Below are 13,713 nucleotides of genomic sequence, written 5' to 3' on the forward strand. Positions count from 1 at the left end.
GCCTGTCATGGGGGTGGTGTTGGGAGGAATGATATGCAACATGCCTTTTTGGCACAAGCCAAGAATGTATTCTCCCACACACTTCTCCAGTCCCCCCAACTGGGCCCACTTGCTGTTTCTATGCATGGTCTATCACTTCGATTTTATTTCTCATAAAGGCCTTGGAAATTAGCTTTTTCGTGGAAAGCTATATCTATCCACTTCCACTCTTTCATTTCAGAGCTTCGTTTTGGCACCAGAGCGAAAATACACAGCTTGCCCCTTTATAACTACGTACTGGGTTGGATCACTTTTCTCCTCAAAGTTTTATTTTTCCAACTAACCCCTAGGATATCATGCCTTGAAGCTCTTCACTCCCGTCCAGTGTCTCTAATGATAAAATTATCCCTAGAAAGTTCTACAAAATAAATAAATAAATCGATTTATGGGATGAAAATATTATGCATGTAAATTTTGGTCAAAATATTCATATTTCTGTCTGCGACTAAATAACTTAGTTGTATTTGCACATTTGGTAAATTTCATACGTTTAAACAAAACATACGCACATACATTTCACTCCACAAACTACACATAGTTTTTATTTCAATTTCAGTAGCAATTTCTTTTGGAAAGGTTAGACGAATTGTTGCAGTTTTAATAATATTTGGCTGCATGAATTGGTGGATGCAGAGGCTAGCTGTGGCACATCCGTCTCGATAATACGAACTATTGTAACCAACTATATATGATCAGTGTTGCGGTATACATTGATGCCAATCTATAGGCGATCTAGCCATTTGTGGTCTTCTACCTCTATCTCTCTATACATCTACGTACACAATAATTCTGCAATATGCACCTGCCTGTCGGGGATAGATCATGAGCATGCATGGTCATTAATGATCAATGCCATATACCCCATAGGGAAACACACATAATTATTTACTTCACTAAGCTTGACCCACACATTATGCTCTACATATATACACTCTACGTACGTACGTAGGATGACGATCAAGCTAGGGAACAAACGATGCAATGAGGACGGGGCATGCACACTTATCACGCATGAGATTGCTACATGCATGCCTTTCTATCTACTTGGCATATGCATCATGGAGTTAATTAGACTCTTCTTAAATAGTATCAGTTGTCAATGCATATAGTCATATAGATTTTTTTTCAAAAATGGGCACTTTATTACTTGCGCAATAGACCCGGCCTCTGTATAACTAAGATGCACACAGCCGCACACAAATTCGTTACAAAACCACAAAAAGGGTTCAAAGATAAAAAACATTGTCCAAATAACAGTAACAAAGACTAGCTAGGAGGGTCTAGCCGGAGGTCACGCTGCCACCCATGTTGGGAGAAAATATCCCTCGCCGTATCCTCCAACCGTGAAGACACCTCCGTAAAGAGGTCCCGGTGCTCCACACGCTGCAACGGTATCCATGAACGAAGCAAAGCTGTATATCGGTAGATGACCTGCAAAAAAGAAGAAGAAATATTATTGAAAATCTTCTAATTTCTACATAGCCACAACGATCAAATAATTGCAACCGCTTCCATCCTAATAAGACGTTTAAACCTAACATCCACACCATTGAGCCAGTTGCCAAATAAATTGACAACACTACGTGGTGGGTATAAGGTAGACCCAATTTGGACGGCTGACCATATAGACCTAGCAAACTTACATTGGAAAAATAAGTGTTTAATAGTCTCATCCTGATGACAGAAGACACACTTTTTACTTCCATGCCAGTTGCGTTTGGCAAGATTATAGTCATATAGATATTCATTTTTTTCCCATTTTTTAAATGAGGACAACCCCGGCCTTTGCCTCGATTGATGCATACAACTCTACTACTTTTTTTTGCAGGTTAATCATATAGATATTCGAACCAAGCTAAAGAAGATATTCCAAACGTTATTTTCAAACAAAAGATTTAGCTAACAAACAAAGGGATCTCGATATTGGTAAAAGTGTAAGAGACCATCACTTTCGGTGTTGAGACATGAGATCGATCCGCGGATCGAGTACTCATCATAGGCGTACAAATGTCATTATCTTAGAACGACTAGACTATTATTTCTGGCATACATATATGATCGGTCAAGGTAGCTAAATCCTACATAGAGGTGCGTTCCTCCAGTTCTTTTCATACTACCCCCTTCGTAAAATATCGGTGCCCCCACATTCAAGGTTTATCATGTTCCATCAATTATACCAATAACATCATGTCCGTAGTAATTCTACCCTTGGAAATATCTTCCCAATACGAGTTGAATGAGAGAGTTTTTGTGGCTCATAACCAACCACGTATGACCGGTTTTAACAATATAAGCTTATAAGTTATGACCACAGATCAAAGTCGGACCTCGAAGTGCATGTGTGTACCTTCCGTTCTAGGGTGAGGGAGTAGATTTTTACTTAATCCTACCCTTCACAGTTACACTGGAAAATGGATGGAGCCACAAACCCTAGAGGAGTTCTTTAAAAAAAGAAATTGGGAAAAGGAAGGGAATGATGGCACGAGGCAACAAGGGTGGACGGGAAGGATTTGTTTGGTGGGTGGTCGGGGCCCCCACCCTTTTTTCCTGCATTGCGTGTGGGCCCCACGTCCACATCCCAGACAAAGGTCGCTGTTCTCTTACGTCTTCTTCTTCTCCACCTCAACCCTCTCTCACTCGCCACCATCTTCACCACCTTTCTCCGTCTCTGTCTTTCACCCTAGCTATAGCTGCAGAAAGCTTCATCTTCGCCGCATCCAATTCATCTGATCGATCTTTGCCTTGTGGATATTAATCCTAGCAGAGCTACCTAGCTAGATTGTTTGGGTTTTACCTTGGGAAACATATAGCTTCTTCCACAGCCTGCCAATCGATCTGTCCATTCATGGCGGCGGCCATAGATTAATTGTCGTGCGCTCCTTTTCTTTTTTGAGCACCCAATCCCGTTCTGCCCATTCATTCATCAACCCCGTTCCCGTTCCCGTTCTCCCAGTCTCACCTGCAACCTCCCTCTCTCCTCTCAGCTAGCAAGCTCCCTGCTGCATGTGCTAGCTTCTGAGCAGGATCAAGTGGAAGAGGAAGAAGAAGTAATCGACAATCAGCCAAGAACTCCTGTAGTCAGCAGGTATATGAGCTGAGCCTTATGTGCTTTTTCATGCACCCACATATGGAGGCATGCATGTACTTTCGAGATCAGGAGCTAGATTCATTTCAACTTTTGTTGTTCTTGTATTGTTGTTCTTTGAGGCCCTTGAGCTTTTACTGATGTTGTTGTAGTACGTGCTCTTCTTTGCTGGGACATTCTTCTTGGGATCTGAGCCAGACAATGAGTTAGGGATCAGAAAGGCAGATCAGAGAGAGGGAGAGAGAGAAGCCTAGAGACAAAAGGTTCTGCCCTGTCTACTAGCTGCTATAGCTGCTCCCTCCCTAGCCAGATCTCTGGATTTCTACAAGGTTTCATCACATCTCTGATATCAGACGGCCGAGAAGGTATATATGCATCATTCTCTCACCGTGGGTGTGTCATCCTTACTCGGTTCCGTTCACATAGAAAACCCTAGATATCACAAGTGTCCTATGAACATGTATTTGACTGCAACCCTATATATTTAGAACTCTTATCTATGATGATAGATGTTCTGTTTGATAAAACTGCATTTTTTTTTCTTTCATAAAAGCAAGATTTGCATACGTTTAATTAACTGGATATTCAATACAGACCTCATTGTGTCTTCAGTATGGACTTCACATTGATCCAGATTGATGTATATATGTATATGTTTATGATTTTTTTAACTTCAAGCTTTTGTTGACACCACATCAAGAAAATCCAAACGCAAATCGATGTTTATACACCTATTTCCTTTTACAGAAAAACAAATACTTGCATAATCAATTTGGTATGTGTACATGCTTTCTATTATCTTTTATTTCCATCTCCACCAGTAGATGGGGCGTCTTGTTTCTCATGCAGAGAATGAATATAGACAATGGATGTATCTATAGATTGTATTAGATTTCTTGATATTTTCTAAAATAACGGAAACTGGTTCTCAATAGTCTGAGAACAAAGCTCGTGCTCAGTGCTCCTGCAATGTCGGATTTGCATCGTGATTCATGCACTTGAGTGCGGGTTGGGCTGCAACCGAGATTTTTCGGTTGCAAGTAAGGTTGCAACTACTAAATATGAATTTAAACCGTTAGATTTTCTTCGTGATCCATGCTAATGGTGAGTTCGATTCGGTGATGTCATTCTACTAAGAACGAAGTTAGTCCTCTGGGAACTAGTCACACCGTACCCATAAAATAATCGACGCTTAAGAGGTTAGCACATGAAGAAAACACTATGTATACTTATGACTATTCTTACGAAAAGCGATCCTCATCCCATATAACACACGATTATAATTAATTAAGTACACATTAAGATTTGGCACGTCTATGGTTTTTTAGATAAATGACTATATTGCTGAAAAGCTTGACATGTGTAAGTTAGCATATGTATATTTCATTCGGTCCTTCACTTGACCATTCTTATTTGTAGTTAAAATTTTGTTCAGGTATATACACATATATGGACCATGCATGGCTATTAATTAAACATATGTATCATAAAAATTAAACAAACCGTCAAAAAAGAAAACCAGGCGCCTAGAAGTTAAAGTCCAGCTAGCACATATGATCATAGACATAGATACATGCATGCATGAGCAACTTGACTGAAACATATAGCTAGTTACTACCTAGTTAGTACAAGTGTGATGACACAAATAGTAGTACAGATTTATTTATCGAAATGAGTAGTGCAGATTTATACAAGTGCAAAAATGCAAATACATAAAAGTAGATCAGCTATAGAGCAGGGACAAGACATACAATGCATGATGGGACGATCAACCTTTCTGTAGAAGCTGGGGAACATTCCACAAGGTGCAATGAGTGGTGCTTCTTAGCATATGCATGCGTCACCAAAAATGATCGTGCTTGCTTCTAGCATGACTACTACTTTTCACCCATCCATTATCACATGCACGCCTCCACCCGGAGATCTACACAAGAAACAAATATACTTGCCCAGCTTTCCATCAAATTCACCAGTTAAACTACCGGCCAGGCTACATATATAGGCATATATGATCAGGGACGGAGACAGGGGGGGACGAAGAGGGGCTACGCCCCCCTTATGCTCATGATTTTCCTTTGAACATTAGCTATGAGAGCTCCTTATTTGCATGATTTTATCAAGTTCTGCCTCCGTCATACTAAGATTGCCCCCCTTATGCTTCATTCCTGGCTCCGATTGTCTATATATATATGCACACTTGCCTGATATTTTCATTCATATCTTCAGCATTCTATGCTTCATTTTTAACACACATGTAATAATAATTTAATTTTATTTTCAAATGATTTACAGGTTTAATTTTACATTGATCGTCAACCCAACAACATGAGTAGCAGTATGCAGCCGCAGGTTCCTCCAGGTTTTCGGTTCCACCCGACTGATGAGGAACTGGTGGATTACTACCTCCGGAAGAAGGTGGCCTCAAGAAGGATTGACCTAAACGTCATAAAAGATGTTGATCTCTACAAGATAGAGCCATGGGATCTCCAAGGTATACACACTTTACACACACCGTCGAATTAGCAACAAGAATTCAATATAATGTAATATTTTTCTGATCCTGTACATTCATTTCTATACATACAGAGAAATGTAGGATAGGGCCTGAGGAGGAGCAGAGCGACTGGTACTTCTTCAGCCACAAGGACAAGAAATATCCGACAGGGACTCGTACGAACCGCGCAACTGCAGCTGGGTTCTGGAAGGCGACGGGGAGGGACAAGCCCATCTATGCCAAGCACTGCTTGGTTGGCATGAGGAAGACCCTGGTGTATTACAAGGGCAGAGCTCCCAATGGCCAGAAATCCGACTGGATCATGCATGAGTACCGCCTTGAGACCAATGAGAATGGCCCTCCGCAGGCAAGCTAGTCCTCCAAATTCTGTCAATAACTCAACATACATGGATCATATCTGCATTGTCAGTTGATCAGTGTTCAAAGATAGATTTTCTAATCCTCCAACCTGATCACATATTTCAGGAAGAAGGATGGGTAGTGTGCAGGGTGTTCAAGAAGAGATTACCAACAACAAGAAGAGATCTAGACCATGATGCACCGTGCTGGTACGTAGACGATGATGGGCCCTTCATGCATGATCTCAACTCTCCGATGAGAGGAATGCCCCCTCACCACAGCATGGCACTGCAAGAACAACACCTCCACATGCTAAACAATACCTACAAGAGAGAGTTCAAGCTACAGTACCAAATGCCAAACCATCATCATATTCTCAACACCATTCCTCATGAGCTAGAGAGCCCTTCCAGCTTCCATTCTCTCTTGGCATCACCAAATGATCACCAAATCAATGTGCACCATGCACACCACCACCATGTTCAACTTATTGACCATTCCGTCGACGACCAAGCAGCCACTGACTGGAGAGTACTGGACAAATTTGTTGCATCTCAGCTTAGTAACGATGCAGCCAAGGGTGTAGCCTATACGGATGAAGGAGACATTCTTCGGCTCAATGAGAAGGTGCAAGAGGTGGCTACTGATTACGCTTCAACATCGACATCGAGCAGTCAAGTTGATCCGTGGAAGTGATGATCAGAGCCATTAATATATAGCATCTCATCTATATATAATTATTATCTCAAGGAGCTACAATAATGATGATGATCATATCAATTGTTGGACATATGAGTAATTTGAGTTACATAATGCCATGTAAATATGACTATTACGCTGTGTGTAGTGCTGTGCTTCAGGGACATTGTACTAAATATGCTTGATCACCGTGTTGCTATATATATAAGAAATAATATCATGGAAGACATACAAGTTTCATGAGTTACGATTCGTGACAGGCAGCACGGTTCGGTTATGTAACTGTCATCATTTATATACCATGACCTTTATTTATTTATTTGTAACCTGTTGTGAACAACAAGTGCATTCTCGATATCGCACTTTTAAGTTAAATAGTTCCAACAAGTTAGCTAATTTGAAGTCCTTAAATTCCTACTGCACATAACAAGGGACTACTATATATGTATACATATTAATTACTGAACCAAAAAGGATGCTGAATCATCTCATATATACCACTATCAAATGTCATGTCATTTGCACTACTGAAATGTCCATTTCACAACTAGGTTTGAAGAAACAAATGTCCATTTCATAACGAGAGACTATGTATAAATAGAACAGATAGGAGTGAAAAATTGGCTTACACAAGAACTGTCTTATATTCTACATGATTTTGTTGCTATATATATCACACACAGTTTCAGCAGAATTCCACCATGTACATATGCTAAGAAGATGTCTATACCTGTGATCTTACATATTTTTACTTTCAGCTTTTTTTTTAAGTAATAGAGGTTATACAAATTACAGTGTGAAGATCTTTCATTAAATTCAGAAGTGATTATCTAGAATCATTAATCCATGTAAGAATACCTAAAAATACATCGAAATAACTGAGGCAAATATGTAAATAATGTAACACTTACTTAATCTTAATAAGGATGATTAATCATTCTCCCTCTGTAGTCCGATGGATGAGCCATCATTCTTCTCTGTATGGATGCATGTGAATACGCATTGAGCTCATCATCTGTGAATTCTTCTTTTACAGAAACAAAGTGATACAGGGATGAAGTATTTATGATTATATGCATGCTTTATATTTGATTAAATGTGTATACATGCCAGCTAGCTTGCTTGAACAATGTGGTGCTCAAGCAGATCACCTAGAAAATTATTGTCAAAGTACCTGAGAATGCATGTGTTATGATGTTATCTCAAGTCTAAACTTCACCAGTTAATATTATTAGTAATGGGTCAGAAATTTTAGTCTAACATGTTCTTCATATTATTTAATTTAGTTCAGTATAAGCTATGTATACTCTAATACGATAGTACCTACATAAATAAGAAAATACACTTATAGACCAAGCCTTCATTCTCACAGTTAAAGTCCTAAAACAACTCATGAAAACAGCGCGAGAAAATGTAGGTCTCTGTTAGGGATTCTGGGTAGTTGCAAATGACTGACGACGAAACAAGTAGGTAATAGAGAACTCAACATAGCGTCATAGTCACAGGGAATAGATAGTTTCAGAGCATAATAGCAATATTGACAAGTTTGATTAGAAAGAAACAACTTAGTTCAAAACAGATTTTGTTCAATCAACTCAGAGACTTGAATGCATGGAAGAACTTCTCTAGATCCTGATACAGAACAGTCCAATTGCATCATGTTGGATTCAGTACGCTAGAGGGAGGATAATAATTAACTAGCTAACTTGACATCATATAAAAATACATGTTGTGTGAATGGCTTCACAAAAATTGACAGCACTGATATATAGAACTGCGTGCTTACACAGAAAATTATCGGTAAGCATGTCATGGAGAAGTAACATAACAATATGCTTAAAACAACCTTCATCCTGACTAGCTAGTTATATCAAGTACTTCCTGCTAGGCTGGAAGATGGAACAAGGTAACTGTCCCAGAAAAACAGTAACTCTTCTTTCATGTAATTTTCTTCAGAAGGATATGCAGAAAGATGTATATGCCGGTTGTACACTGCTCCACCGGCTAAAGTATTTTTTGAGGAAGGAGCTACAAGTAAAGAAATGACTTTCTGGAGAATAACGAAAAAAGGAGAGAAACTATCCCACAGATATTAACTAGGCTAATTAATGATGTGGCAAGAAGGAAAGAACAGTAATGCATGGAAACTCACCTACCATATAGAACAGGCTGGTGATTATGGCCCAAGGATGATGTTGAAGCAGCGAGTAGATGACAGCATTAGAGACAAGAAAGCTCGAGATGAGATAGCGACCCCTTATGGCCCGAGTGGTACAGCCGAGGAAGCATGCTTCCTAGCCACTGCTTTAAGGGGATGCCAAACATGCATGCCTCCCACCAACTTAGCTTCCGTCTGGCTGGCTGGCTGGCTTATATAGTGCATGCAAGAACGAACCCAACACTTCACCACAGGCCATGCACACATCGCTCACACCTCTCACCACTCAATACTGTTCGGTTTGTGTGAAGCAAAATGGCATGATGGAACACATGCATGAAGCGTACTGACCAGCATGTCAGTGGCTGCGGTTTCAGGTGAAAAAGGGGGAGCACAATATGATATAATTATTTGCGCGTGTATGAGGTTGAAAAGAAGGTGTGGAAAAGGCGGCAGGGGTGCTTGGAACCAGGCCAGCATGCAGGAATAATTAAGTAAGGGAGAGGGGCAGAGGGAAGATGGTGATGTTTGTTTGCAGAGGAAGATAAAATGATGCCTGCGTGAAAGCTCTCATGTGAGAACCCATCATGCAGCCCTTCTATATATCTCACTAATTAATCCTCTGTTCTACTATGCTGTTTTCACACTGCATATCCAGCATGCCAAATATAACATCATAAGGACAATGATGCACATGTATGTCCTTTTACTCAGAAGCAAACTAGATACAAAAGGAATATAAGATCCTACCATCTAAATAGATGTTCTTACAAAAAATTCTCCAGCTGCTGCATTGGAAACTAAGAAACTATTCAACGAAGGGAAAATGGTCCATGTACTTACTTCATTATTGTGCTCAACCCGGGGCTGGAGATGTATGCGTGTATCATGGAGTTATGAATGCAGACCCACCATTGGCCAAATGTAACAAGATGCCCCTGTTTTATTCTTCCGATCCTGCTTCAGTAATTAGTGGAAGCACTGAGATCCAAAGGGCAGAACACTCAATTCAGATCAAGATGCCGCTTCCTGTCCATGCTATTGGTTCTCCACAAGAAAATGTTGTGTTTTCTTTTTGCGAAAATAGCTTTAGTACATCTGCAGGACAAAAAATGAAATATATGATTTGAATCATTGATAGAGTACAACTTAAAAAAAATAGTTCAACTCAATCTGATCTCTACCTGGGATATGCGGGCTGCGTGGAGCCAGAAGAACTACCAGAGATCTCCTTTGCAAATGGTACTGGTTTAGGTTAGTCTTAAGTCTTAACTCTAAACTCCTAATCTAGTGCTATGATTGAGCATATGAGCATATGTTCCCCCACCTGTGACCAAGCTTAAGGACGAAGCCACCTAATGCAAGCAATCTCCATTTATATTTGTTTGGGTGATGTCAAGCCCTACATGCGTAGGCATTACATGCCAACATACACATCTCACTTTCAACAAGACAAACTATACATGTTTTTTGGTTGTTTGCATCTTTGATGCATGGGCTGGAAGAGCATTTTTTCAATTATCTGCCAAAAAAACTGGATGTGTTGCCTGATGTGAGTTGTGACACACTATAGAGGGTATCAACTACAGGCTATTATCATTGTTTACAGTTCATCCTAACAAGACAATATGGATGCATATTAACGATACGTGTTGCAATTATGTACTATATCTTATCATGGTTTCTGGAAGCTTCGGTTAAACTGAATATGATTTGGCAGAGGATCAGGTTCTTGGATGGTTACTTACAACAGTGCAAGCTGAAAATACCATGGCAACATAAGTTTCGTAGTCATTCGGCCAGAAACAAGTCCTAACTTGGCTGCTGGGATCGGGAACACCAATGCTACCATCTATAGTGGCAGAAAATGCAACAATAATGGTCTTTTTCCTTGTCAGGAATTACTCTGGCATGCCTACATACAGCACCCAAGACCCAGCAGCAATGCAGTATACTCATGAGTTGAGCTGGCCATAGACCCAACCACACATGAAGACCATCGCCCAGCCAGAAGCAAGCAATAATTAATATATGTGGGAGTAGCTACGAAGGCAGGGGCAACGCAGGCATGTGGTGTGGAGCTCACGTTGGGGCCAGCCATCCAGCAAGGGGGACAATGCTTCTTCCCCCAGTGATTGCTGTTTACTCCACCAGGGACCAAACCTTCATTCAGAAAAAAAAGGCAAGGGTGAAGGTCCCAATGGAAAAAGGCTATGTTGAGTTGCTTTTAAGCGTGTGAGCACAGGTGTTTGTCTCTAAACCCCAAGTGTATCCTCCCAGTGGTTTGCTACTTTATTGACTTCCCGTGCATAGTGCTGAACTTATCCAAACTTCAGAGTTGTGCTTACCTAGTTGTTTATGTCCATATTTAAGGTGTCTTGCCCAAAGCTTACATGCATAGTAGCCTTTTCAATTTCGGAAGATATAAGTAGCCAGTAGAAGAAATAAATAAGAAGCATCTTCAGAACTAGATGCAGTAAAACTATACTTTTCCCATTTTTTTCATATAGAATTCCTTCAGCACGGCACAATAGAGCTTTATTGCAGCCATATTCATTAAGTGCAAGAATTTGCTAAGGTCATATAGTAAAAGACAAGATGAAGGAACTCACAGCATTATGATGCATTTTTCTGTGAACTAGGAAGACATGTCACTTGACAATAGGGGACGGCCAGAATTCAGCCACAATTCGGTCCAACAGCATTCCAAAAAACCTAAACAAATCTCAGCAAAACATATCTTCTTTGTTCTTGAAACCGGTTCAAATCTTGAAAGGTTCACAGAAAAATGCATCTCAGAAAGTCAAGCACTTCTGTAGTTGAGTGACTTCTTGGAACATATTCACTGATCTGCCAAAGTTTCTTAGACATACCCTGGTAACTGGTAATATAACTCTTGAACTTTTTAGTGGTAAACTGCCCGTCAATGAAAGAAGCGAAAGGCTGAAATGCAAATAATAGTGGGATCTTTTTTCTTGAGAACAAAGGTTACTTCAGAAGTAAACAGCGGGCTAAACAGGTACTGAAACACCAGTCACAGGGCTTTTGCAACAAGAGCAAAATTTACTTGATTGCAAGTTCACAAAAGACAACTACCCATATCAGCATTACCTGAAGAACCGAGATCGAAAGATGATCATGAGCTTTTGCTTATGCCTTCATGGTGCACGCACTTCTGAAGCTAGCAACATGAAGTAGAAGTATTGAGGTTCATATCCTTGTCAACTCATCTCAGAGTAGCCACTTAACCCTTCCTGTAATATAGGGTACTGAAGATTGAAATGGAGTTGCAACAAATCAAGCCCCATATCCTACGGAGTCCATCAACCCGCCTTGTGTTGGAACGATCTGGGCAAGCAACTGAAGAACAGACACAACAGAAAACATTCATCCACATCATATCAAAATTGGACTACAAACAAAGCAAACAACCCCATGTATCCGAGAAAAAAGAAGCTACAACAAAAATGCTCAGAGGCAGTCAGTTGGCAAGTAGCAAGACAGAGCTTTTCTTCATCATCAAGCTTATTACATTTCGGTAAACACATACCCCACGTTTAGTCTGAGCTAAAACTCAACACTGACCCATGCTTTCGACAAACAGGCTTCGCACTGTATGGATGATTTCAGTACTTGTTTCGCCATGCGTGCCAGTTGAGCTTGAGCTGGTACCACAGAGGGGATATGCCATGGACTCCACTGGACAAGCGTGAGTCGAAGACGTTGAATTCACGGCGTCGCATGGAGTCCAGGAGGACCTGTGCTGGCACCGCTGGGAGGAGCACGGGGATCGCCTCTGCTGGCACGGACGCGGTGAGCTCCCGCGCCTTCTGCAGGTGAGCTTCGGCAACAGATGCAACCTTGAAAACTGCATCTGGTAGCGTATCACCCATCCTGACCTCTGACCTGCCGCCCTCCTGTGTAAGCAAACCACACTCCTCAGCCACACTCGCCGGGATGTACGGTATCGTCCCTTGCTTGCTCACATGGTGCGGCAGCGCCTTGAGCAGCAGCAGCAGCCCGCTAGCCTTGCCGATGTGCGAGGCGGCATGATCAGCGACCGTCGACTGTATCCCGCCGGCTTGCAAGGTCATGTAAAGGATGGTCGACTGGGTGTCCTCCGCGTACCTCTCCAGCTCTGGAACCGTCTCCGGAATGGCGTACTCGTCCCTGTTCCCATCGTTTATCCTCGCCTCCAGCGACCTCTTGAGCCAGTGCTTGCTGATCTTCTGCTGAGAGAGGACCGAGGAGAGCGCCAGGGCGACGGGGTGCTCGACAGTCTTGCCGGCGTAGATCTTGTCAATCACGTCCTTCCACCAGAGGAGGCGCATGAGGCCCTTCCTGGGGTCGGACACGACGTCCATGGCCTTGGCCGTCTCGACGTTGAACGCCCGGAAGGTGAAGGCAGCCCTGCGCATGGAGGGAGGCAGGTGGAGCATGCAGAGGTAGTTGTGGTAGTCATAGCTGCGGACTTGCTGGACGCAGTACGAGAGGGCCGTCCGTAGGCTGCCGCTTGCTGCAGGGGCGCCGCTCATGAGTTATGTCTCCGATGTGTATGAGATCCTGCAGTGAAGAGGAGATGTTGCAAACACTTGTTTAGCCATATATATGATGCCAACATTGGTAGAAGGAACAATTAATTCCAAACGAAATTAGCAAGTATGTTATAACCCGATTGTCTTTCACCGAACAGTCTAACAAACACAAAACAAAAATGTGCTTCCCTGCCTTGGAAAACCAAACTGAAACCTATGTATATTGATGTAGCTATTCTAGGTTAAACTAGTGCAGATGAGGGCTGACATTTGAGGCAGTGAAACTGGTTTTCGGATATACTCCCGAATAAACCATGAGGAACTTGCAGTTGAAATGGAACTT

At 41.6% G+C, this 13,713-nt stretch overlaps 2 protein-coding genes across 2 annotated transcripts; one reads left to right on the forward strand and one right to left on the reverse strand.

Annotated features, from left to right (window-relative positions):
• Window positions 1-5,449: 5,449 nt before the first annotated feature.
• On the forward strand, window positions 5,450-6,674 carry LOC124684962 (NAC domain-containing protein 7-like). Its single transcript, XM_047219223.1, has 3 exons — window positions 5,450-5,615; window positions 5,711-5,985; window positions 6,105-6,674. The coding sequence occupies exons 1-3, from the start codon at window positions 5,450-5,452 to the stop codon at window positions 6,672-6,674; spliced, it is 1,011 nt and encodes a 336-aa protein (XP_047075179.1).
• A 5,522-nt stretch (window positions 6,675-12,196) lies between these two features.
• LOC124667849 (NADH dehydrogenase (ubiquinone) complex I, assembly factor 6) lies at window positions 12,197-13,498 on the reverse strand. The gene has a single exon (XM_047205088.1). The coding sequence runs from the start codon at window positions 13,368-13,370 to the stop codon at window positions 12,462-12,464; it is 909 nt and encodes a 302-aa protein (XP_047061044.1). The 5' UTR covers window positions 13,371-13,498; the 3' UTR covers window positions 12,197-12,461.
• Between the last annotated feature and the right edge of the window lie 215 nt (window positions 13,499-13,713).

The sequence above is a fragment of the Lolium rigidum genome, chromosome 1, assembly GCF_022539505.1.
Source record: "Lolium rigidum isolate FL_2022 chromosome 1, APGP_CSIRO_Lrig_0.1, whole genome shotgun sequence".
NCBI lineage: Eukaryota > Viridiplantae > Streptophyta > Magnoliopsida > Poales > Poaceae > Lolium > Lolium rigidum.

Bases quoted from the DNA above. Each gene is read 5' to 3' on its own strand.
- LOC124684962 (XM_047219223.1), top strand. From the start codon at position 5,450: ATGAGTAGCAGTATGCAGCCGCAGGTTCCTCCAGGTTTTCGGTTCCAC. The intron at 5,616-5,710 runs GTATACACACTT...CTATACATACAG, and splicing joins AGAGCCATGGGATCTCCAAG to AGAAATGTAGGATAGGGCCT. The intron at 5,986-6,104 runs GCAAGCTAGTCC...CACATATTTCAG, and splicing joins ATGAGAATGGCCCTCCGCAG to GAAGAAGGATGGGTAGTGTG.
- LOC124667849 (XM_047205088.1), bottom strand. From the start codon at position 13,370: ATGAGCGGCGCCCCTGCAGCAAGCGGCAGCCTACGGACGGCCCTCTCG.